General features: G+C 33.6%; 3 protein-coding genes across 5 annotated transcripts; 1 reads left to right on the forward strand and 2 right to left on the reverse strand.

Annotated features, from left to right (window-relative positions):
* Nucleotides 1–14,065: 14,065 nt before the first annotated feature.
* Nucleotides 14,066–16,350, reverse strand: LOC102618199 (alpha-1,6-mannosyl-glycoprotein 2-beta-N-acetylglucosaminyltransferase). The gene has a single exon (XM_006469397.4). It carries the CDS (start codon nucleotides 15,524–15,526, stop codon nucleotides 14,213–14,215), a length of 1,314 nt encoding a protein of 437 aa, XP_006469460.1. The 5' UTR covers nucleotides 15,527–16,350; the 3' UTR covers nucleotides 14,066–14,212.
* Nucleotides 16,351–16,794: 444 nt separating this feature from the next.
* Nucleotides 16,795–17,594, forward strand: LOC102617438 (uncharacterized). The gene is made up of 3 exons (XM_006469394.4): nucleotides 16,795–17,102; nucleotides 17,194–17,263; nucleotides 17,367–17,594. Exons 1-3 carry the CDS (start codon nucleotides 16,949–16,951, stop codon nucleotides 17,509–17,511), a joined length of 369 nt encoding a protein of 122 aa, XP_006469457.1. The 5' UTR covers nucleotides 16,795–16,948; the 3' UTR covers nucleotides 17,512–17,594.
* Nucleotides 17,595–17,714: 120 nt separating this feature from the next.
* On the reverse strand, nucleotides 17,715–21,855 carry LOC102617730 (SNF1-related protein kinase regulatory subunit beta-2-like). 3 transcript variants are annotated; one of them, XM_006469395.4, is made up of 5 exons: nucleotides 21,644–21,844; nucleotides 21,261–21,439; nucleotides 20,418–20,599; nucleotides 20,155–20,317; nucleotides 17,715–18,268 (listed from the first exon to the last, which is right to left on the reverse strand). In XM_006469395.4, the coding sequence occupies exons 1-5, from the start codon at nucleotides 21,645–21,647 to the stop codon at nucleotides 17,948–17,950; spliced, it is 849 nt and encodes a 282-aa protein (XP_006469458.1). In that variant the 5' UTR covers nucleotides 21,648–21,844; the 3' UTR covers nucleotides 17,715–17,947. The 3 variants fall into 3 exon arrangements, with proteins under 3 accessions (XP_006469458.1, XP_015382921.1, XP_052290782.1); XM_015527435.3 differs by having other exon boundaries at nucleotides 21,557–21,646; XM_052434822.1 differs by lacking the exon at nucleotides 17,715–18,268 and adding an exon at nucleotides 19,241–19,713 and having other exon boundaries at nucleotides 21,644–21,855.
* Between the last annotated feature and the right edge of the window lie 3,731 nt (nucleotides 21,856–25,586).

Raw genomic sequence — 25,586 nt, forward strand, 5'->3', positions numbered from 1 at the left:
ATTAAGTTGCTTTAAACGTGGTTGATTCTTTTTATTGGGCTATTTCCTTCTGGTATCAGAGCCAAGGGGAGGAAAGTGTTTTATTGTTTAGAGTTTCGTGTTTAAAGATCTTGTGTTTTATTTTGAAGTTTTGTTTTGTGGTGAATTTTTACTGGTTGTAAGTCCCGTTTTAGGATAAGGATTCCGCTGAGGGCTGTAAATCCATACCTGTAGCCATATTGACCAAACCAAAAATTGACCATAAGGTCTTGACCATGGATCCTCCAATCTGTAGAACATCGTCCTTTTCTAGCTCTTCTTCCGGGAAGACTAGTGAGTCAAAGCATGTTGTGAGTTCAGAAGAATTCGTTATTGAGAACTTTGATAAAGCAATTGATTGTTGGGAACTTCCAAAAATTTCCAAAGAAAAGATTTACAAAACAAAAATGCTTGATCTTTTAAAGCATGATTATATTATAAAAACTGAAGAACATGATATAACTCTTTCAGAACCTTTTGAAACAATTTATTTGTTTTCAGAAAAATCTTTAAAGAAATTAAAAGAAAAGAATTTCAAATATATTCACATTGGTTTAATCCAAGTAGGAATAAAACCTTTGACCAAAGAAGGCTTGGATACTTCTATCCTTGCTGTCCTTAGAGATGAGCGATTCATCTCTTTTGATGATTCTTTACTAAGTAGTATCGAATCTAGTCTATGTAAAGGTCTCATATCTTTTGATTGTTATCCAAATATAACAATTTCTCTTAAAGACAAAAATATTTTAAAGAGCATGATTTTACAAATCAAAACCCATAATTACCATATGATTAAGGGATCCATCCCAGTTGCATTAATTTTTAAAATTTCTTACAAAGCCATGATTTCTGCATTTAGCACACAGCATAAATACCAGTCGAAAAGAGATGTGACCCTTCTCTTGCAGACTGATTTGTCCAAAGCAAACACGGTTATTCGTAAACCAATTCAATGGAAAGATGTAAATCTTCCAGAAGAATAGATCCTTGAAGGAGCCGCTCCACCAGTGATTCCGAAACAACTTGAGCCCAATACAGAGTTACAAAATGTGACTCAGTATTCCGATGGTAAGGTCAAACTGTCATTCAGGAGATCTACCTCATCCAGATTTTCTGATAGAGCATCGTGCTCAAGCATTCCTTCATTGGAAAGGAAATTTACAAAAGTACCCTCTGTTATAAATCTCTATTTTCAGTCGATAAAAAGTCAACCTAGGTTTTCTACTTCAGATATACCTAGTACCTCCATTCGATCAGTTGATTACACTACTAGTGTTCCTCATCCGATCTACACTAGTAATCAACATGTACAAAGTCAGGAAGAGAAGGAACCTTCTCCTCTAACATCTCCTACGTTTTCTGCTGTTACAGAAAATGTTATTAATGTCATTGAAAAAGAATTTGAATTAGATAAGACTTCTCTGCATAATGATTTTTATTCTGATTTAAACAAAGAAAAAAGACTTTGGTTTTTCAAACATTTTTTAAACCAAAGAAAAGAAATCCAACAAACTTATTATGAATTTGTGAACCTTCATAAAGTCCATATATTGTTTTTTGATTGGTTCGAAATATATTCTTCTGATAACAACGTCTCTTATCCTTTTAAAGAGTCAAACCCTATTACTATTAGGAAGAAAGTTTCTGAATGGAAGCTTCTTGATAGTGATAGAACTATAGAATCTGAACACCCACCTCTTCGGAGTGTAACCGTTGATCACGGTGAACCTCCTGTCCAAATTCGAGCTTCACCTTACAAAATTCCAAAACCAAATGATTCTGAGGCAAATTTAAGTAGTATTATCCAACAGAATAATTTTTGTAATACTAACTTAAATACAATCGGAAAGCAGTTGACTAGGATAGAAAACCAAATCCAGAAGTCAACCATTACTGTTCCATCAATTTCTCATATTCCAACAAAATCGGATTCTGACAAAAAGCTTAAGGAACCTATTTTCAAACCCTTTCAGGTTTCGAAAACTAGCCAAAAGCTTGTTCAAGAGTCAAAATCAGATTTTGCTAAAGCCATTAGAGAACAATTAGATAGGATAGAAGCTGCTTCTTCCTCATCTAGCAAAGTTCAGATAGCCCCTGATACTCCTCAATCTAGCAAGATTGGAGTATTAGAGAAAGATGACCAAACTTCTATAGCCTCTTCGGACGTAGAAGCCTTCCAAGAGGAACCCACTCCTAAAGCCAACAAAATCCATTGGGAATTAGCCATTCCCACTGTCAGGACTCCACTGGATCTAGCAATAGATAATAGACCAAGTGCATTAAATCAATCTCGATATAATACATCTTCTGTCTATGAGTGGAATATTGACGGCATGTCCGAATACAATATCCTAGGATTGTTGCAACAGATGACAATGGCAGCCAATGCCTATAAAACCCAAGCAGGAACCTCTAATCGTGCTATATCAGAAATCCTAATTGCTGGTTTTACTGGTCAACTAAAAGGTTGGTGGGATCATCTTCTCACTAATTAGCAACAATTAGACATTCTAAATTCCATTCAAGTCGATGAAAATGGAGCCCCTATTTTTTATGAGTTCAACAACCCTATTCAGGATGCTGTTGCTACTCTTATTTTGACCATTTCCCTCCATTTCATTGGTGATCCTTCACACCTCCGGGATAAAAACGCTGAGTTACTACATAATTTAAGATGTAGAAAACTTAGTGAATTTCAGAGCTACAAAACCTCTTTTTTCACCAGACTATTTCTAAGGGATGATGCAAATCATATAACCTGGAAAGAAAAATTTCTTGCTAGATTACCTACCCTTCTAGGTGAAAAAGTAAGAAATTCCATCAAAGCCCTTTATGATAATCGTATTCCTTATGACGAGCTTACCTATGGTGAACTTGTCAGTTTCGTCAATAAAGAAGGTTTAAAGATTTGTCAAGATTTGAAATTACAGAAACGACTTAAATGGGAGCTTAAGAAGTCTAAACAAGAATTAGGCGGTTTCTGCAAACAATTCAATTATGACCCCTTTAAAACTTCTTATTCTAAAGATTGTAATGGCGAGTGTTCTACTAAACCCCGCAAGAAACATTACAAATCAAAAAATTCTAGGAAACCCTTTCGTAATTTTAGAGAACTTCCTTATAAGAAACCTTCGAGGCCTTATAAGAAACTCAAATTCTCTAAAAGAAAAGAGTTTAGAGCCAAACCAAAGACCCCTTTCAATTACAAAGAAGCTATATGCCATAAATGTGGCATGAAAGGTCATACTGCAAATTATTGCAAGATGAACAAAAAGCTTCATGAACTTGACCTCGATGAAGAGATCATTTCCAAATTAGCCCCCCTTCTTGTCGAATCTTCTGATTCCGAATCTTCCATGTCGAGAGACAGTGATCCATATCAAGTTGATGAGCTTTTTGACTCAGATGACTCTGTATCTAGCAGTAGTGAATCTGAATCTGATTCATATTTAAAGAAAATCAATGTTTTGACTAAAGACCAAGAAACTTTTCTTGAACTTGTAAAGCATATTTCTGATCCAAATCTTCAAAAAGAATATCTTGATAAACTTTTGAAAACTTTGGATTTTAATAAAGCCGAGACTTCTAAAGTCCCAATTGTTAAAAAGAATTCTTATGATCTTACTCAAATTTTAGATAAAAAGAAAACAAAGAAGACGGTTCCTAATATCCAAGATCTTCAGAAAGAGATAAAAGAAATCAAATGTGAAATCAGAGATTTAAAAGAAAAACAAAAAAGTGATTCTGATACTATCCAACTCCTGTTACAAAAACAATTGCAGGATAATTCAGACAATGAATCTAATCCTGATGATGGTGATGATATTAAAGTAGAAAACATTGAGTCAGTACCCAATGATTTTCTATTTGTTTTAAAACAAATCACCACAAGAAAGTATTTGATTAAAGTCACTTTAATCTTTTCTGATGATTTTGCAATGGACGCCATTGCCCTTTTTGATACTGGCGCCGATTTAAATTGCATTAGAGAAAACATCGCCCCCAAAAGATTTCATGAAAAAACAAAAGAAAGACTTTCTGCCACTAATAATTCAAAACTGAATGTCAGTTCCAAGGTTGAAGCCTCAATCCATAATGATGGTTTTGATTTTAAAACTTCTTTTGTCCTCACAAATGATATTCATCATGCCATCATTTTGGGAACTCCTTTTATAAATCTTATAACTCCATATACTGTCAATTATGATAGTATATCCTTCAAAGCAACAAATAAGAGACTTGTTTTCCCTTTTATTGAAAAACCTAAAACAAGGAATTTAAATATTGTCAAAGCTTGTTCTGTTTACCAAAACAAAATTAATGCCATTCTTAAGTCCAAACAAGATGATTTATTTTGTTTACAAAAAGATTTGAATTTCCAAAGAATTGGAAGTCAATTACAAAATGATTTTATACAAAGAAAAATCTCCGATTTCAAAAGCCTTATTGAAAAAGAAATATGTGCCGATTTACCATCTGCTTTTTGGAATAGAAAACAACATTTGATAGATTTGCCTTATGAAAATTCGTTTGATGAAAGACAAATACCCACCAAAGCTCGTCCAATCCAAATGAATATGGAATTGGAACAACATTGTAAAAATGAAATAAATGATCTTGAAACTAAAGGACTGATTGTAAAATCCAGATCACCTTGGTCTTGTGCCGCTTTTTATGTTAATAAAAATTCTGAAATTGAAAGAGGCGTACCCAGACTTGTGATAAACTACAAACCTTTGAATAAAGCTTTAAAATGGATTAGGTACCCAATACTTAATAAAAAAGATTTGCTCCAAAAACTTTGTTCAGCTTTCATTTTTTCTAAATTTGATATGAAGTCTGGTTTTTGACAAATACAAATTCACCCTAAAGATCGATATAAAACAGCTTTTACTGTTCCCTTTGGACAATACGAATGGACAGTAATGCCTTTTGGTTTGAAAAATGCACCCTCAGAATTTCAAAGAATCATGAACGATATTTATAATCCTTATTCTGAGTTTTGCATCGTTTATATTGATGATGTGTTGATTTTTTCTCGAAGTATTGATCAACATTTCAAACATTTAAAGACTTTTTATCTTGTTATAAAAAAGACTGGATTAGCCATTTCTAGTTCAAAAATTTCTTTATTCCAAACAAAAGTTCGGTTCCTTGGTCATCATATTTCCAAAGGAACTATCACTCCAATAGAGAGATCACTTTTGTTTGCAGATAAATTCCCAGACAAAATTCTGGACAAAACCCAATTACAAAGATTTCTTGGTAGTTTAAATTATGTTCTCGATTTTTGCCCTAATATCAATAGGATGTCTAAACCTTTGCATGATATGTTGAAAAAGAATCCTGTTGCATGGTCAGAAGAACATACCAAAGTTGTTAGATTAATAAAGCAATTTGTGAAAAATATTCCATGCTTATTTTTTGCAAATCCTGCATTACCTAAAATTGTTGAAACTGATGCATCTGATATAGGTTATGGAGGTATATTAAAACAAAAGGAAAATGACAAAGAAGAGATAGTACAATATGTTTCTGCACATTGGAATGATTGCCAGAAAAATTATTCTACTATCAAAAAAGAAATTCTTTCTATTGTTTTATGCATATCTAAATTCCAAAGTGATTTACTAAATCAAAAATTTTTACTTAGAATTGATTGCAAAGCTGCAAAACATGTTTTAGAAAAAGATGTTCAAAACATTGCATCAAAACAGATTTTTGCACGATGGCAAGCTATTTTAAGTGTTTTTGATTTTGATATTGAATTTATTAAAGGTGACAAAAATTTTGTTCCTGATTTTCTAACCAGAGAATTTCTTCAAAACAGATAATGCCGCCAAAGAAGAAAGATAAAGGTAAAGCAGTTCTCAAAGATACTGGTTCTCAAGAACCTTCTAAAGAACCCCAGTCAACCCCTTCTAAAGAAAAACTACTTTCTTCTGCCATGCCCATTAAATCTTGGATAGAAATGGTTGAAGAACATGGAGCCCAATACAAATCTATTTCTTCTGATGACCAAGTAAAGCAATGGATGAGTTCCATTACAAAATCTCCAGAGCTCATGCTCGCCCTACAAAACCTTTCTCAAAGCCAAACTTCTCCTAAAAAAGAAATTGATAAACCCTCTTCTCAAAATATTGTTGTGTCTGCTGAAAGCTCATCTTCCCAAATTGTGCTTTCCCAGCCAACACCTTCAAAGAAAACCTCCGATTGGTTTGAGAAAACCCATTTTCAAAACATTCTTTCTATGGAAGATGGATTTTACCATACTGATCCTTTTCAAAGCATTTCAAAGTTTTTTCCCAAAGGCTGGTTTTTCAAACCATGGGATTTGACAAAACCCCAGTCTTACTATCAAAGCATTTTAGAAATAACTGAATCCGTTAAATTCAAGCATTTCTTCCTTGATAAAATCCATTCTGAGCCGGCTTATTCTACGGCCACAATCTTAAAAGTTTTGAGCCCAAACCAGTGGGGTGATCTACTCCACAATTTCAAAACCTTTCCTTTAAATTTTGAGACCCGTTTACCACATTGTTGGACTTTAGGCTTTTTGTCTCTTCACCCGTATCGTATTTCAATTTTTGTACAAAGCATCTACTATTCAAAGATACGATCCAATTGTTACTGTGCACTTAAAATCCCGCTACAGTGAACAGTGCAGATTTCCAGATGTTACTGTGCACTTAAAATCCCGCTACAGTGAACAGTTTAAAGATCTTTGTATAAAAACCGAGAGGAAGACTCAGACTCCTCAGGTTTTTCATTTCTAAGTTTAGAAATTCTCTCTTCTTCTCTCCCTTCTCTCTTGAATTCTCTCTCTCTCTCTCCGGGAATAGGAATCTGGAATCCGAAGACAAAAAGGAATTTCTCCTGTCTTCAGATTAATTTCCCATAATTTCCCTTTCTTCTCTACAAAGAAAAGCAATCAATGTAAGCATTCCATTTTTAGTTTCATTAAAGCACTTATAATTTTATTTAAAGCCATTTCAATTCCATGTACTTTAAATTTCTGCAATTTACTTTTCTGCAATTTAATTTTATGCACATTTAAATTCCAACAATTTATTTTTAAAAGCACTTTTCTTTTCAAAGCATGCTTGCAGACTGGTCTTTATCAGATCTGCCATAAAATTTGTACGTTCCTCTGAGGCAAAGAGACCGGATCTCGATCCTCAGTTGTAAATCTTCTCTTCTCCCTCCATTCCTTCAGAGCACCATTTCCGGGATCCGGATCTGGTACTGTGTATGTACCCAAGCCTTTAAAAGTATCTAATCTAAATCTGGTAATAGCCCAATAAAAAGAATCAACCACGTTTAAAGCAACTTAATTCTATTTGGTAAAGAGATAATTGATTTTGGTATATAAGCTGGACACTCGAGGATGCAGACTACTGGTCCAAAGCGCTATCAAATATTGGCTTTAAAATAGCTAAGCCGGAGCGATTCCTCAGATAACAACGCAAAGTACCATATCAAACATAAAATTGACCAACCGCGTTCAAATTTGTTTGATCATTGAATGCTCCAAAGAATTCTATAACCAAATTTGGTAAAGCTTATTTAAAATAAACCAACCACGATTCAATTATTTTATTAAAAGTATACAATAAAGAGTTTTTACGAAAACGCATCCATCCTTCGATCCTATTTCCTTCTGGTATCAGAGAAGGAAACACATTCATCCTTGATCTTGAGGCGAGGAGCCTCACCAATCAGCAACAATTCAGACAATGAATCTAATCCTGATGATGGTGATGATATTAAAGTAGAAAACATTGAGTCTGTACCCAATGATTTTCTATTTGTTTTAAAACACTTAAGGCGCTTACCACTCGTCCTAAAAGCTTAAGCTGTTAGGAGAAGGCGCTACTTTATACTTAAGCACCACCCGGACCAAACCAGGTAACGTCTCCACGTTATGCCACGACATCGTGACCCCACATCGGCCTTACAGGAGTCACCACAAGGGTGCGGGCCCCAGTTCCAATACTGGGATAATATATTAAGCCCATTCCTTCCCCCCGAGTTTCGAACCCTGGCTGGCTCTGATACCACTTAAGGCGCTTACCACTCGCCCTAAAAGCTTAAGCTGTTAGGAGAAGGCGCTACTTTATACTTAAGCACCACCCGGACCAAACCAGGTAACGTCTCCACGATAATAATATTATTATTGTTGTTGTTGTTGTTGTTTTCATGGGTTGGGTTAGATTAGACGGGTTCATAAAAATTAACCTAACCTATGCCAATTATTAATTGGGTTCAAAATAACTGACCTAATTAACTTACAATAATCCACTCAACCAATTAAATTTAGCTTGGGTTGGATTGGATCCATTAGGATATATTGGGTATGCCCTTCCCAAAGTAACAAGAATAAATTACAGCATCAAGCTTTTTTTTTTTGAAATAGAAAGTAATTCTTTCATTGCTCAACAATTAACAAGGTACAAATTTTATGAAGGAATGTGATCCAACCATACCTCATCATTTCTCTCCAAGGCCATTTTGGCCAAGGAGTGTGCTAATGTATTACAAAATCTATTAACATGCTGGATTTTGAAATCTTAAAAATCATGTTTCCTTGCTTGAACTTCAGCTATTACTGAAAATTTTTCAGATTTGCTCCCTACCTTGTTGTTTATCAAGTCTACAACCTCTTGTGAATCAGATTCAATAATTAAGTGAGTCTCGCCTGTTTTTTTTGGTCACTTGTATTCCCCATTCTACTACTGTAGCTTCAGCTAAAGCCACATTACCATGGTATCTAGAGGTTCTAGTTGCAGTTGTAATTAGATTACCAGTAGAGTTTCTAATAGCAACTCCTAAGCCTATCAATTGCTCATCTTCAAACACAACAACATCTACATTTACTTTTAACCAGCCTTTAGGAGGAGAATACCATTGCTGATGTCTGACTTCTTCCTTTTTTGCAGCATAATCAATTTCAGGTTGTTTTATTCTCTTGAAAGATTAAACAACAGACTCAGCTCTAACCACCAAATTGATTAGATCTTCTCTTTTTCCTTTGAACAGAAGCTTATTTCTTATTGTCTAGATTACCTAACACAGGGCTACCATTACTTCCCTATTTGTTTTGTATTATTGAAGGGAGAAAAGGTGAAGCATACCAGTAAGGTCTCTTGCAAAATCTAAATCCACATAGCTTTTGACAGTAAATTTTGATTCTCTATAACACAATGCAACATCTGATGTTCCTCTGGTACACCTCAGAATCCTTTGTACAGTTTTCTCATGTTCTCCACTAAGATTTACCATGTATCACAAAGATTCGTCATGTATCGACTAACTGCTCTCACTGCTTGTGCAATGTTTGGTCTTTTACAAATCATAATAAACATCAAATTTCCCACTACTGATGCATACGGTACTCGAGACATCTCATTCCTCTCTATTTCATTACTAGGACACATACTTGAGGATAACTTGAAATTAACAAAAAGTGGGATAAAAGTTGGCTTGCAATTTTGCATATTGAAACACAAGATTTTCTTCAAGTAATTTTTCTGAGAAAACCAAATCTTCATATTATTTATGTCTTAGTAAATTTGCATCCTTAGAATCTTATTTTCTGGTCCCAAGTCCTTCATTTCAAACTCTCTAGCCAATTGTGCCTTTAATTTTTGGACTCGATCTATGATGGGGTGTGTTACCAACATGTCATTTACATACAACAGCAAATGATGAAATCATTATCTTTAAACCTCATGTAATATACACAATTATTTGAATTGTGTCTGTTGTATCCAAGGCTCATAATGAAAGAATCAAATCTCTTATACCAACACTTTGGCGCCTGTTTGAGACTATATAGAGATTTGTTCAACCTACAAACTAAGTTCTCTTTTCTTACTTCAGCAAAGCCTTCTGGTTAGATTATATAAATTTCTTCTTCAAGTTTTGCATGAAGAAATGCAATTTTCACATAGCACTCTCTTATTTGTGTGTTGATTGTCCCTAGTTGATCATGTATTGACCTTTGTCTGGTTTTTGCAACCGAGTTTAGGTGAGAAACTTGTAGTTGCTGGGTTTTGCATTTTCTAAACTTTTATCTTCTCAATTATCCTCTTACTCCTTCTGTTATCTCTCCTTATTTTTTATTTTCTTATTTCGATCTATTTATGAAGTTGCTTTTAACCATTCCTTAAAAACCAATTTTTTCTCTAGTTGACCTCTATAGACAACACATTCTTTATATTGATATCTAATGTAACTGCAACAAAAACAAAAGTATGGTAACCGTTCGTATTGCACTAACATCAGGGTTTTTTTCTCCATTTTCTTCAAAGAACAAGATCTTCTTCAATTGCTTAGTAACGTCTACTGAAATTCTAATTCTTTCAATTTCCCAAAGGCATTCACCATTTGCATCAATGGCTACCTCCCCCTCGTTCGCAATCTTTTCCACTATCTTTTATATGGTGCTTATGGCTTTACATATCAGGGGCACGTTGAGAATTTGTACCCAGAATGAAACTTGTGAGAAGATTTCCTTGGTAATGTCTTTAATTCCACTAGCTTCTTTTAAAATAATGAGGACTCTGTCAAAATGCCAAAGTCCTCCAGCCATAACCCTTTGTTTTTCATCTTCTGAGGCAAACTTGAACATGAAAATATTGCTACCCAAACTCTCAATCTTCACTTCCTTTATAGTACTCCATGCTTATTGGAGAGCAATTCTAAGTCTTTCTCTATTAACCCCTTTGTTGTGCAATATTTTTCCCACCAAACATCTCGTTACCACCTTTGCCTTGTTCTTCCTCATGCTACTCACGAAAGTCATTTTATTTGCTTCCTCTGATTCTGATGTTATATCTTAGCATTGTTTAATTAACTCCCCTGTTTGCACTGATTAATGGACCCAAAGTAAGACAGTCAATGCTGAGCAACAGAATTCGAATCTACCTCATAAATCCCCACCAACCTCACACTAACTGCAATTTTTAATAATGGATCTACCCTTGAATTTTAGAGTCTCACAATTACTAATCTTCACTTTAACCTATTGAAAACCTAAGGTCAAAAGATAAAGAAAACTAATACTCAACTAGATGAGTGAGGAAACTGAGTCATAACAACTCAAAGCAAAACTGGGTCATGACAACCTAAAAAATTTTATGTACTATTTTGTTTTATGTTTCGAGAAGGAGTTTAGGTTTAAGTGTGAAAAATGAAACACTTTCTTTTGTTTTGTTTCCCAAAAGAAACTTCCCTTAAATCTCTATAATGGGTGTTAAATGTTTAATTACATAAAAGTTTCAAAGTGTTTTTATTAAAAATTGTTATAGACTTAGTCTTGAATAAAATAATACTAAAAAGGATTACTTTGCCTTTGTCTTGCATTTTCACCAACTAAACTTCTTTTTTCATTTAATTAACTTCACTCATATAATGTGAACGGGACTTGATCCCACTTGAATTGAAACAGCGAATAGCCATATATCAAAAGGAAATGAAAACTTAGAGCATCTTCAAAAAACTCTTCAAATAAAACTTTATTACTTATGTTTAAGACTTTAAAAGACATTCTAATTAAGATTTTTCAAATAAGAAATGATTCTCTCCTTTTAATTTTGTAGAGTTGCTTTCTCCCTCTTCAATTTTATTTTATTACTTTTTATTGGAGAGAGAGAAAGAAGTGTTTTATGCTGCGTTTACTTTTTAGATTGGAGTGGAAATCCTTGGATTAGGAGTGTGGAGTGGGAGTGGGAGTGGGAGTGGGAGTGGGAGTAGGGTGTTTACTTAGACTAAATGAAAGTATGGATTGTCAATCAGAATCCTAATTATTTGTTTACGTTGTCTTGGATTGGGAGTAAATTGTTTTAAATTATAATTTTATCCTTATGTACAGAATTATAATTTGTAATTAAAAAATTAATAAAAAATATATTTGGAAAATAAAATAAATATTTTATTATATTTATAAATTAATAATAATTACTAATATTCTTAATTATGTAAATCATAATTTTTTATTAATTTTAATTTAAATTATGTGAATAAAAATTATTAATAATAACAACACAAATGAAATATTATTATTGATAATATAGTACAAAATTAATATTTTTTAGAATAAAATATTTATTATTATTAATTAAATAAATAATTAATATTTATTAAAATTAATGTTTAATATTATTAATTTAAATATAATATTTATTTATTTTTATTTTATTAAATTTAATAAAATAAATATGATATAATTATTATTTTTAATAAATATGATGTTATTTATTTTATTAAATATGATGTTATTTATTTTATTAAATATGATGTTATTTATTTTATTAAATATTATTTATTTATTTTATTAAATATTATTTATTTATTTTATTAAATATTATTTATTTATTTTATTAAATATTATTTATTTATTTTATTAAATATTATTTATTTATTTTATTAAATATTATTTATTTATTTATTTTTATAAGGATAAAATGGGAAGAGGGGGGAGTGGATTCCCACTCCCACCTCCCCGCATGGGAGTGGGAATCCCACTGCCTACTCCAAAATTGAGTGGGACCCATGGATTCTCACTCTCACTCCTCCATTTTTTAAGGTAAGTAAATACTGGAGTGGGAGTAATCCACACTCTACACTTCCACTCTAAAAAGTAAACACTGCCTTAATTACCTTTTTCTTTTTTCTTTGAAAAAATATTTATTTGATTAAAATAATAGAAGTGCTTTAATTACCATTTATTTTTCCTTCAAAAAAATATTTATTTGATTAAAATAATATTAACTTATTTCTATTTAAAAATCTTTTGGAAAATAACATATTTTTTCACTCTATTTTTTACCACATTGGTAAGCAAATAGATGTTTAAAAAATAAAATTAATAAAGTCTTTTGAATATGCTTTTAAGGTGTCTCTGCTTGCCTGCGCTTTACCTTCGGAGGAAGTGCAATAATTAAAGCGTTTGCTATCTCAACAGCAAACATACCGCTGTCAAAAACACTTACCATCATAGTAAGTAGTTAAGGCAGCTGCTTGTACAAGCTGAGAGTCACATTAAACCATGCTGCTAAAAACTTGTACAGTTCTTTCCATCGAAGGGACAAGCAGAAAGAATGTATCATAGCTAGCTATGCAAAGAATGCAGTTACTCCTATCTAAAGCTGATGGAATCAAAACTAAAGGCCCAAAATGCCAGCAACAGCAGTACCAGTGTCCCGTACAAAAGAATGGAAAAAGGATAATGCATAGACTTACTTCAAAACCACTGAATTTAACATAAATGCACCCGATTTTACAAAGTTATTCTTCGTAATTAATTAACCAAGCATCTGGTTACAGCAAGAATGAAAAAAATCTGCCCTCAAGATGATAGAATCACAACAGCTTCAAATGCTGTGAAACAAGTACATTAAGCACTTCGATTTTGATTATGTGCCCTATCATCATCATGGCCATCAAAGAAGTCGGTGGATAATAACTTCTATGGTCATCACTATTTGCCTGAAACAATCCACTTCCGGATGCACATTGCATCTCACATAACCGATGCCCATAACTAGCTTTGCTCAATCTGCTCCTTGTGTTTGTGCGCATAAATCCTATTTTTGTTGCTGACATAACAATTTCCAAATCTTTACCGTCTTACATGGCATCTTTCAGAAGCAAATCATAAATCAAAATTCATAAGAATGTAGGTTTAACAAGTCATATCTTACAACCAAGCAAGCATAGATATTCCCAGAAACAGAAATAAATAAATATGAAAATAAAGTAATTTCTGCCTCCATAAATTAAAAACAGGCTGATACAAATGAACATAACATAAAAGTGCAAAAAACCCTAGCAAGAGGTTCTACATGCATCAATTTTCAAGAAATCAAGATTATATAGGCAATTTTACATTTTGGAATAGATGAAACTATTTTGTCCATTAAAATATGTGGAATAAACTGACAAGAAATCCATATCAAACATGAATTTTTTGTACTTGCTCTTCAAGGAGTTTAGATCTTAAAAACACCTTGCATGAGCAAACCAAAATGAATTTGCCAAACTATTAAGGAAATCTGATCTGAATTACGTAAAAGTGGGAAGAAAAAAATAGAATGTCAGTAATATAATACAAATACAAAATTGACTACTGCTTTCTTCTATACTCGGACAAGAATAGCATACACCACATCAGTTACAACTGTTGTAAAAATCAAGATGTCTCAACTCTACCAGAAGAAGCAGTATTTGTCAAGTGATACATTTGAGCAAAAGCCAGACACAACCGGCGATCTCTATCATCCCCCCAGCCTCCCCAACCCCTGAACCCAGCTTTATAACCTTGCTGATGCTTAAAGACACGGACATTCCATTCTGATTTGATGTTGGCAACCTTATCACTATCTTCTACTCTGATGCCTACTACACCATTATCAATGCAAGCACCACTGTCCCCCTGGCCCTGATGCAAACCACACTTCCCAAAATGAATTGCGCTAGTCCTTGGCCCTCTTAATGTGTAAACAGGAGCACCAAATGAGGGATAAACTGTTGCCCACATTGTTATATCCCAATTGTAATCATCAAAGAAACAGAATTTTCTTGCCTTCCTGTGGATCTTTCTCCAAACAGTCCGGTTAAAGGTGTAACCCACATTTCCCATTCTCTCCGCAATCAAAATACTCCCTCCTTCTCCCCTTGAATTGACATCACTAGGTGCTAAATTTGCAGCGTAGCAATCAGGGCATTTCTTAGGCTTGAGTTCTGTGAGTATCTGTAAGTTGCGATATGCATTAGGTAAAATGAAGTGGTCTTCCTCTATGAAAAGAATATGTCCCGTGTGCCCCCTTGTCTCCTCTAATCCATCCCACACTGTGTTCATCATCCACCACCAATGATGCTTCAAGGACACTATTTTCGATGATCGGTGGTTCCCATACTGATCCGGAGTCCCTGTACAGTGTTTCTCCGTTGCATTATCCTTATCCTTGCAGTCATTGGACGATACACCAGGGAATCCGGCAGAAAACAAATGGGGTGAGTAAGGGGCATATATCTGTTTCACTTGGCAAAATTTGATACCATCCACAATCTTGTTCATTTCTTCAAAGTACCCATCATGGCTAACTATCAACAAAGTTTCTTTTATACCCACGACACTGGACAAGCTCTCCACAACCACTTTGAGATACTGAGGCCGATTATGAACATACAAAACAATAACTATATGATCCTTGGCTAAATTTGGAAAGAGATCTACATTTCTCGGGGGCAACTGGTTTCTTTCTTCCAACTTAATAGATAATTCATTCTGTTTAGGGAGGTTTGACTTTGCTGTAAAATGAGGAACATCAGAAATTGGATTGAAAGTATTGTCAACTTTATTGGAAGGTGGTTCTACAAAATCTGAATTGGTTCGAAGGAGAAAGATCAATAGCAAAACCCCTAACACCGTCACTGAAACTATAGACAACAAACGGCGTGAAGCCGCAGCTCTCAACTGGGGTTTCTTGCAATTAGCAGCCATGAACACAAACACAAAACGCCACAAATCACCAAACACCTCTTTAAACAATTATCACTAAAGCATCATCCACAGATTACTCCATATAAATATTAATACCATAAGCTTGAAACTGAAATACACTAAAGCAACACAAATCTGCAACTACCCGTTTGAGAACAGACAAAAAAAGTAAAAGGGTCAGTCTCAAAAACCTCAAAACACGTTTCCACCACAGTGAGATTGGAGCATCCAAAGTTGCTCACTGAAACTCGACGTCTCTCTGTCGCTGCAACCGAAATCAATAACAGAAGATCAACCTTTCACCATCCAAATATCATTAAACCACTTACCAAAACACAGGGGTTTCAGGTTTTGTGGTGGAGCTGAAGATCAAAGATTGAGGATCAGAAAATGAGTCACCAAAGTTTCTAAGGAAAGCTCAGATCTTTGGAAACACCCATCTGTTTCCTTCGTTTTGAGAGAGGAAAAACGGCAACATTTGACTGAAATGTGGTCATTTTTGGAGTGCAAGCTACGTTGTCATCTCCCTGGAGGCGGAAAGTTCAAGACTTTTGTTTTGAGTGATGTTAATAAGAAAATAATAATTGCAACAGTGGAGCCCGAGTTCTAATTGGGAGTTTTTAGCAGTTGAGTCAATTACATACTTAAATTTGTAGGAGAATTTAGTAAGTAATTAGAAATTAATAAATGTTAGTTTGTTTATGTAACGCTTTACTTGATTCCCAAATATACGAGTTTAAAATTTAAAATCTTTTGATAATTTATTTAAGATTTATATTTGTATAATTAGGAGGGGAAAAAAGAGAGAGAGAGAGATGTCTGAGCCTGCATAGCTTGTTGACTGGGGTATTGGACTATTTGGTTCATAATAAACTTGAGCTAGCTTTAACTTCGATCAATTAGGCCATCTTGGTCAACTTCCTGTTCTTTTTCTTGGTATGTCCAGCTGTGAGTTAGGAGTTTTAAAAGCGCGTTTTCATAGACATGTTTTCAAAAATCAATTTTAATAAATTTTGAAAAGTCAGCCAGTTTTAGCCTTTGCAAATTACAACTCCCTCCGTAGATTACAAGCAAAGCGATATTATGTAACATAACCTCATGTCTGTTGATTGTTCAACCAATGACAGACAGCCACGTGTTGTATAGGTACGTCAGTACCCTCTCAGGTGCATTTGAGATGTGATGCACCCTCAAATTAAATAACAGGCAAATGCCACCCAAAAGAGGGGGTGGGGCAATCATAGAGTGAGAGGCAAAAACGGCCACTTGGCATATAAGTCAGTTGCCGTCTGGATAAGGTTAGAGTCCAGAAATGCAAATATCTGAGTGCCACCCATATCCATATCCAAAACTAATAACATAATCTATGTGATTGTCAAGAGATGGGCAGAGAGAGCTACCACACATAGAAATTCTGCAAAAATGGCAGCCAGAGTGGCCCTGTATTCTTCTCTTAGTGGCAAAGCATCAACCTGGCCAAGCTCATGGTCTCATAATCCTTTTACTCAGCAATACTCCCTTAGTTCTCCACCCAAGCCAAAAGCACATGGCCAGTTCAAAGTCTATGCGAACTTAGGTAAGTGATAGCTAGCATCTTATATTTGCATTAATATTTCAATGTACTTTGATTCTTGTTGAGATTGCTTGGGGGGTTTTGGTGCTACTAGGGGGAAGAGATGGAGAAGTCAAGCCTAAAGGAAAAAGGAAGTTTGTTACGAGGGAGGAAGAACCAGACGAGTAAGCATTTTGCATTATTTGCTGGTGTAACTTGAGCATTGTGATTAACCCACTAAACATATGTATTCAGAGATTGATTTGAAGGGCTTCCTGACGGTTGCAGGTTTTGGCAAACAGCAGGAGAAAAGGAAGGGGAGAATCCCATGAAGACACCTATCCCTTACATAATCATATTTGGTATGTCAACTCCTTTTGTAATCTTGGCCTTTGCTTTTGCCAACGGCTGGATTAAGATGCCTGTTCGATGAATAAGTAGTACAGCAAACTCAGAGAGATGATATAACATTTATCTTTTGATTTTAGTTATGTGAAAGTATCATCTTTTATTCAATCATTTGGGTTGTAAGCATATGTTTGTAGTCTGCAACACTTGTTTTCTTGTTTTCTTGAGTATAAACCATATGTTCAAATACCAACAAATGGATCAAGGTGCCCAATCAATGAGCACATATTAAACTAGTTAAATTCCTTTAATGCAATGGAAGCAGCTTACACGTGAAACAAAAAGTAAATACATATTCTTATATATGGCAACTCCATCAGTAAGTTTCTACAGCAAATAGTACTACTTTTGCTTCAACTGCCTGTTTTCTTAATCTACCATTTGAAACAGCAGTAAAATTTTCTTGACAATGCCACTATCATCAACTAAACCCACATCTAGATATTCTATAAACAATTGATTCACCTCCCTGAAGGCTTGTATAATACAACGGTCGCATACTTTTGGCGAAAGCGATGAGTTGAGCCAATCGCCATAGGCTGCCTGCCATCGGTGTTTTGGATGAAAAGGTGGTTCAACACCGTGTGTTGGGGCCTTAGCAGAGATTGGTCACTAGAAGAAGATGATGGCCTATTTAATGATGTGATTTGAAGTTGTGGAGGTAGTTCAGGTGGTAGTTTTGCAAAATCACTATCACTTAATGGCTGATTGTCATAACTTGAGGGTGGGGAAGGAGGCTGCTCAAACTCAGACAAGCTTGGAGGAACTTCTGGAATATACTCCTGTACAACACATTTATGGATGAAGCTGAGTGAAACCATGCCAGATGAAGAAGAAAATTTAAATGCAGACGCTATAATCTATTCAGCAAGGATGTTGAGAACTGACAATAACACTTTTTTACTGATATTGGGAAGAGCAAGTTGAATTAAAATTGACTATAATAAATAGATACAACTATAACCAGAACATGGATTATGAAAGAAACCAGTATCAGCAAACTAGCATCACAATAGAGTGGGAAAGTATCAAGAAAAAGGGTCTTATGCTATATTTATTTATCCATAGGTTCCAGAATTTCCTCTCTCTGCCTAGCTAGACATAGATTGTCTATGAAAGAATTTTGTACCACACTGCCGAGAGAACAAAGTATTCAAGGATTCCAAAGATCTACATCCAGAGTCCATGCCTTATTTCTAGGCAATGTAATTTACAAACTATTTGCAGATTCAGTTTAAACTTAGTCTTTTAAAGAAATTAAAGATTTTTATGATGCAAAAATGAAAAAAGAGAAGTGCACACAAAAGCTTGAGAAATAAACCCAAAAAACTATAACATGTGATATGCTTAGGTGTGTATTCAGGACCTATTGCAATGGAATTAAAACAAGATAACAGTGAGAATTTTGGCAACTACACATGGCACAGATAAATAACGGACCAATGACTAAATTGCTAGCTAAAATATGAGCCTGAAAATAAAAGGCTGTTGGATTTAATTCAATTGTTCCACTATTGAATAGCAGTCATTTGTAACTTGGCCACTAGGTTTCTGTCTAATGGCAAGAGCAAAATTTTTTGCAAAATTACCCAGCACAGTGCAACAGAGAGTGAAATATTGAACTTTTTGGGTGAAGCAAGATCTAATTCCACCATAAAAGGTTCCAACTTCATGAGCTCAGAGCTTATAATCACCAGGAATGACTCTCATATTCTAAATTCACCTTGAAGAGCCAACCACTACAAGGGTTATACTTCAAGAAATGATTTTATTAAGAGATCGAATAAAAGTTACAAAACAAATGCAGCAGTAGTTGACAAGTTACATTCCATGAGATTTAAGTGACAAAGATGCTGCAAATATTTGAGTACGCGGATCCTGCATGCTTTGCTCTCCACGTATATCTAGGTAAACAGAGTTTCTACGAGATTTATATTTCAGATTCCTCTAATCTCCACTATTTTGGACAGTCAATTGTTTATTAGAATCAGGCAATTGCTTCAAATGAAAGTCAAATACATTTCGAGAAAAACATGTTTTATAAGCATGATGCCACATTAGTCATCATCTAATTACTAATGGTTGCATGATGGTTAAACCACCATCGAAGCATCTTGAAGCCTTCAGGAAAGCAATTGAGAGATATGGAGTGGCCCTGTCTGCCCCATTCATTTCCTCTCTCTCTCTCTCTCTCTCTCTCTCTCTTTTCTCCAAGGCATCCAGCTGGCTATGAAGTAACCCCCATTCCAAAGGAATAAGCATTAAGGCAAGCATTAATCCATGCAGTCTAGAATAGCTGTCAGTATAAAAGGGAAGTATATGTTAACGATTTCCCTCTCCCCCTAGCCCCCTCACCCACTTTCCTTTGTATTCGGGAGAAAAAAATCCTAACTGATAGGCTAAACGATATTTACGAATGACGAATTTTCTGGGTTAATGTGATGTAAGATATTCTGTCTAAACCAAGATGTTCCAGTATGCCACTTGATTTAGGCATATTAATAACAAAGAGGGAGATCAGAACTATGCTAATGCTCCTAATATTTGTCTTCTGATACTGCTTCAATGTGTTTGGCTCAGCTGAAGTAGGAGGTTTATCATAAGCAAAAACAGGAGATCCTTCCAACCAGAAAGGTTCTAATAATGAAAGTGGATTCTTTAAAATTACCTGCAAATCCAAAACATTGTAAGCATTCCCTGAGTCATCACATTCCCAAGGAACGTCTGGAGCATATCTCAAGCATTCATCAACAATAAATCGGTAGTGGTAAACACCTGATGGGAGCATCTTCATAATAACAAAATCTTTGCCCAGACGCCACAAGGGATCACTGTTGGAAAGAATTAAAAAAGATTTCTACATCAAGAGAATGGCAGCGAAATTACAAAGTCAAGTCAAGACTAAAAGAGAAGTCGCGACAAATGCCATACACATTCTCCCAATTGTCCCAGGATCCAGTAACAGCCACTTGCTTGCCACCAAGACTCCATGTTATTGCTGCAGCTACCTGTTTCTCATAACTTAATTCCTCATAATATGCCATACTACGCTCAGCTGCATGATTTCGAACTTGCATTAGGTCACCCGATCTTGGCAAGGGATCCATGGGAACCTGCAATTATATAAAATTCAGAGTTCCAAATCAATGTGTATCTCTGTTACTACTACAAGCCAGAATCTTGCAAAAATGGACTTGCTTTTTGAGGAAGCAGTTTCACATTTCCAAAAGTACTAAAATTATGTCCTTTTTGATAAAATTATGCAGTAGCATTAACACCCAGTGGAAATACCTTACTTCTATAGTCATCACATGACCTGAGCAAGTAAATATTTTTCCCCAAAATTAATCAAAATTTCTTATTTATTACACAGAGAACTTCCCATATCATATTGTTTATATCTCTAAAGCCTAAGAACTCACTCTGCATTAATCTACATTCAGAACTTAAATTTCAAAGATGAATCGCATTAATATACACAACTTACCGCATTATTCATTAGTACTCTATGTATATTATTTAATAAATAAAAATAACTACCATAAAAAGGAAATTCCCCTTAAAAAGGCAGCATCAATAAGTTTAGCCCCAGTTGAAGGTTTAAAACATGTACTGTACATTCATTGTACTTTTATCATTGTTCCTTGATGAGTTAATTTCCCTAATCTTTCACAGAAGAGGAAATTTTCCGGTTTATAATCACTGACATATATTACCCTTGAAATTCCAAATTAAAAATGACCACTAACATGAAAACAGTCAAAAGAGACTGACCTGTGAAGTGAAAATAGGAGGAGGCTGGTAAGCTCTAGGGCTTTGATGAGGAGGAGAATGAAGCATGGGGTCTCCATGCCCTAGCTCCGTTAAAGACTGCTCAAAACCCTCTTCATATTCTCTCTTCTTCACTCCTGAACAACCTTCTCCATCTTGTCTACCACTAACATTGCCCATTACTGCAAAAAATAAACAAAACCCACTTTCACGCTTCAACTAAACTCAATAATTAAAAAAAAAAAATTCCAAACTTTACGCAAAGTAAAAGCAAAAAATCAAAACTTGTGGCCATTAACCATGTCAAAAACATAAAACAGGACAATCCCAGAAGCAGAAAAGGGCTTGAAATTGAATAAATGATCTTTGCCAGTTTAGTGACATACCCATTACTCTATAATAATTGAATTTGAATTGAACAAACACAAGAAAGCAAACACTTAATTAACTTGAGGCCAAGGGAAGGCAACATTAATTTTATTTTATTGTTTTACTTTTTTTTGCAGCTTTATTTTAATTTATGTATGCTGTTTTTTTGATTGACTGATGTATGTTTTTTTAATGGAAAGTGCAATTTGTCCTCTCTATTATAGACTATTTCTCTCTCCAGAAATACAACAATAGCTTTAAAAAGGAAAAGTAAATAAATAATAAAATAGTAATTTTTATTATTATTAAATACTAAATTTTATTCTCCAATGAGTTTGGAAGAATGAAGGTCCTATGGTGGACTCCTTATGTTTGGTCTTTAAAGGGGATGTAATGTTATGTTTGATTTGCCAACTATAGCCCTGTTTTTTAGTTTTTACAGTTTTTACAGTTAACCAGTTTGCCACGTCACCCTATTTATTGACGTCTTAGCAATAAAATCTTTATTTTCCTAAATTAAAAAAAAAGGGTAAATCCTTTGCCAACAACATGATCGGTTTATAATTTTATCTCCATGAAAATTATCATAATTGAATTTGATTTTTAGTAAAATACAATGTTACGGGTATTTGAATTTAATCTGGACAATAATATGAGAAGATTAAAAATTAGAAGTGTTAATAATTCCTTTACTTTTTAAATTAGGGAAAACGAGTTTCATGTGTTTTGTAACTATTGCATTTGTGAAGAAAGAAATATAAAGAACTTATACTAAAGTCTTTAGAAATATAGTTTATAATGTGTTACAAGCTTTTCTTAAGCTATACATAAAGTATAAGCATCAACAAATAGGTTATTAAATTATAGTAGTAATTAGTAAATTGCCTTAAATATTTAATTCTGTATTGAATCCACATTCATCCTCAGTTTCTTCATAAGACACATTATTGGTACAGAATTTTAAAATATTTTGGAATCCAAATTACAATCTATAAAGAATTTTATTTAGAGGTAAAGGCACATATTCTTGTGATAAAACAGAAAAGAAAAGCTACTAATTGGAATCTTTTCTTTTTCTTTTGGACATGGTAATCTTTAGGATTTTGCCACATGCCTGGAGATTGTTGTTCTGAATTAACAAATGGTTTAACTCTTTTTCTTTTTCATTTTTTTCTTTTTCGAAAGCACAAATTGTTAAATTCTACCTCTAATTTTTTTAACCAATTTGTAGCTGCGTCCTAACTCTACCAAGGGGGGCAAGACCTTTCTCGGCTACAAGTAAATTTTATTTTCTCCCAATGCATATTGTCTGTAAATTTATGAAAGATAAGTCATCTGAAGTGAGGGTGGGGAATGGGTAGTTTCAGTTTGGTATTAAATTTTTAAGAATCGATAAAAATCGAATAAAAAAATAAATCCTATTAGAACTAAATTTTCTGTTTGGTTCAGTTTGGTTCTTCACATTTTCATAATTTTTTTTTATTTTCTCACAAAATTTAATATCTTTTTAGATTTTCTAATGTTCTCTTAAATCATGCCAAATGGCACTATTTTAATATAAAAATGTTAACTTTTTTTCGATTCAATTCCAATTCGGAGAATTTGAACCAAGAATCGAATCAAAGCTTCTAGTTCAGTTTCAAATTTATTTTCTTGGTGAAAAATATCGAACCAGAACTGAAGAAAATGATCAAATTCGTTTTTTCAAAACCGGTTCAATTCTACCCATCCCTAATTGCAAGCAAAGATGAATTTAAGAAATATATGTTAGTAGTTCGGATATTAATAATTTAAATACCAAATTAAAAATCAACAACGTCACATATTAGGATACAAATTTTGTAAAATGTAGCCATTTATTAGTTCATTTTATTATAATTATCCACGATTAACAATTTGTGCTTGGGACATGAATTTTGAATAATTGAGATATATTCTTTATAAAAGGGGAAAAATAATATTGATGGTTATATGTGTAATTAATAGTAGTACCGTGTAAAAATGGCCAATAAACCGGACGGCACGGCACAAGCACCTTTTGGTAGGGCACGTTGCACAGCACGGGACGCACGTGGGCTTAGCCGGACTTAGAATTTTACGCATGCAGGTCTTAAAAGAATGGTACAATTAGAGATGGGCTAATGTACAGCACTTGAAGAAACTCGCAATTAGCATGTTTCACTTTTTAATTAAAGTAAACGTAAAATTTTATGATTATATAAATAACTTGAAATTGAATCTTTTAAATTCATTTAATTCTTAGTTAAAAAAATACTATAATTGATTTATGTTTATAATTTATTAAGTAAATATTGATATCATGATTTTAATAAATAAAATTATAAATATTATGATTTTATAAATTTGTATTAATATTTGTTGTGAACTATGATTTATGACTCTATGAAAGTCTAAGATAACAATTAAGTTAACTCTTAAGAAAAAATTATTATTGTTTTTGTTAAGTATTAAAAAAGAATTCTAATGCTATAAGGTCAAATTTAATAATTAATATTACATTTCCTTATTATTATTAGTTTATTATTGTTGAATATTAACTTAAATTTTAAAATTTTTATTATATTAAATTTTAATAAAGGCACATGTACCCAAAAAAATATGCAAGCTTGAAAAAAGTATGCCGACAAATTGGTATGCGCTTTTTTTTTAAAAAAGTTTATCGGTTTTTTTTCTTAGGCATGGCATGACACGGCCCACGGCACGACATGTGTAGGCACGATACGAGTGGGCACGACACGTGTATTAGACTGGGTTTAAGCAAAAAAAAAATTACAACAAAATAAGAGCACAAATACGAACACGCGTGGGTCTTCCTTTGATACCGGTACGACCCATTGACCATCTCTAGTAACTTGAAAGAAAATAAAGGAAGGAATTAAGTGATCAAGTGGGTATCTCTTTATATTCATCCAATAAATGATAACAAGCTCAAGGTGATGCAAAGTTGCTCTTCTTTTCTTCTATGTATAACTTTTTAGCACAAATTTTTCACTTCATATGTCCCACATAAAAGACATTGTGTGGATGAGAATCTAATGAGAGTGATATATTATCTCTCTCCCCCCAAAAAAAAATGAAAAGAAAAAGAGAGAGAGAGGTATGATATTCCCTTGAGGATCCTTGGCAATGCAGGTAAAAGAGAAAGAAAATTTACGTAGGCCAAAGCATACAGAGCGAGAGAGAGAGACAGAGAGGAAAACTAAGAAGAGCGAGAAAGGAAAAAAAAAAGAAGTCGGTAGTTAAATGTAAGCATCCTATTTTTGAAGATGTCACAATGGAAGAGAGATTCTCCATTGCCCATTAATGATAGCAACATTTACAAGAAAATACATATACATAGTCTTGCAGCACAATCTTTCAAGACAAATTTATTAATTGTGTCATTTGATTTGAAAATGAAATTGATATTTAATTAATTCGGTTCTTCTAGAAGATGCATCTTAGGTTGCATGTTGTAACAACCACAATAATTGTGGTCAAGTGATTTTTCTCATCACTTGGGTTGACAAAATCAGTGAGTGATGGTTTATAGGAAACGAAATACAAACGATTGAGGCGAAAGAACATCATTTCAAAGTTGAAAAAGTAACGGTACAGTTATAAATTTTCATGTATAAATTGATATAATACAACATAATTAATCGAATGAAAATATAACTTGACTTAAATGATTTATTAATATTATTTTATGTCACATTAATTTTATTTATTAAAAAATACAAGTATTTATAGTGTAATATTACTCATATTGATATTAAAATTACTCTTTATCATATTTTTCTTTATTTTTACTACAATGGTGAAAAATTATCATTATATTTATTCATTTTTTTACTTCCTAAGTGTAAGAAAACTCTAAGAAAAGTCCTTAACTTATTAGTGGAGTTCAGCTATGTTGCTACAGTAGTATGGTTCCATATTTTTTGTCTTTTTGATCCA

The sequence above is a fragment of the Citrus sinensis genome, chromosome 2 (assembly GCF_022201045.2).
Source record: "Citrus sinensis cultivar Valencia sweet orange chromosome 2, DVS_A1.0, whole genome shotgun sequence".
NCBI lineage: Eukaryota > Viridiplantae > Streptophyta > Magnoliopsida > Sapindales > Rutaceae > Citrus > Citrus sinensis.

Excerpts from the sequence above, each read along its gene's own strand:
- LOC102617730 (XM_006469395.4), bottom strand. Across the intron at positions 20,600-21,260 it reads CTCCTATTTTCACTTCACAG|GTTCCCATGGATCCCTTGCC; the intron begins GTCAGTCTCTTT and ends ATATAATTGCAG. Across the intron at positions 20,318-20,417 it reads TGGGACAATTGGGAGAATGT|TGATCCCTTGTGGCGTCTGG; the intron begins GTATGGCATTTG and ends TCTTTCCAACAG.
- LOC102618199 (XM_006469397.4), bottom strand. The coding sequence starts at position 15,526 with ATGGCTGCTAATTGCAAGAAACCCCAGTTGAGAGCTGCGGCTTCACGC.
- LOC102617438 (XM_006469394.4), top strand. The coding sequence starts at position 16,949 with ATGGCAGCCAGAGTGGCCCTGTATTCTTCTCTTAGTGGCAAAGCATCA. Across the intron at positions 17,103-17,193 it reads CAAAGTCTATGCGAACTTAG|GGGGAAGAGATGGAGAAGTC; the intron begins GTAAGTGATAGC and ends TGGTGCTACTAG. Across the intron at positions 17,264-17,366 it reads AGGGAGGAAGAACCAGACGA|GTTTTGGCAAACAGCAGGAG; the intron begins GTAAGCATTTTG and ends TGACGGTTGCAG.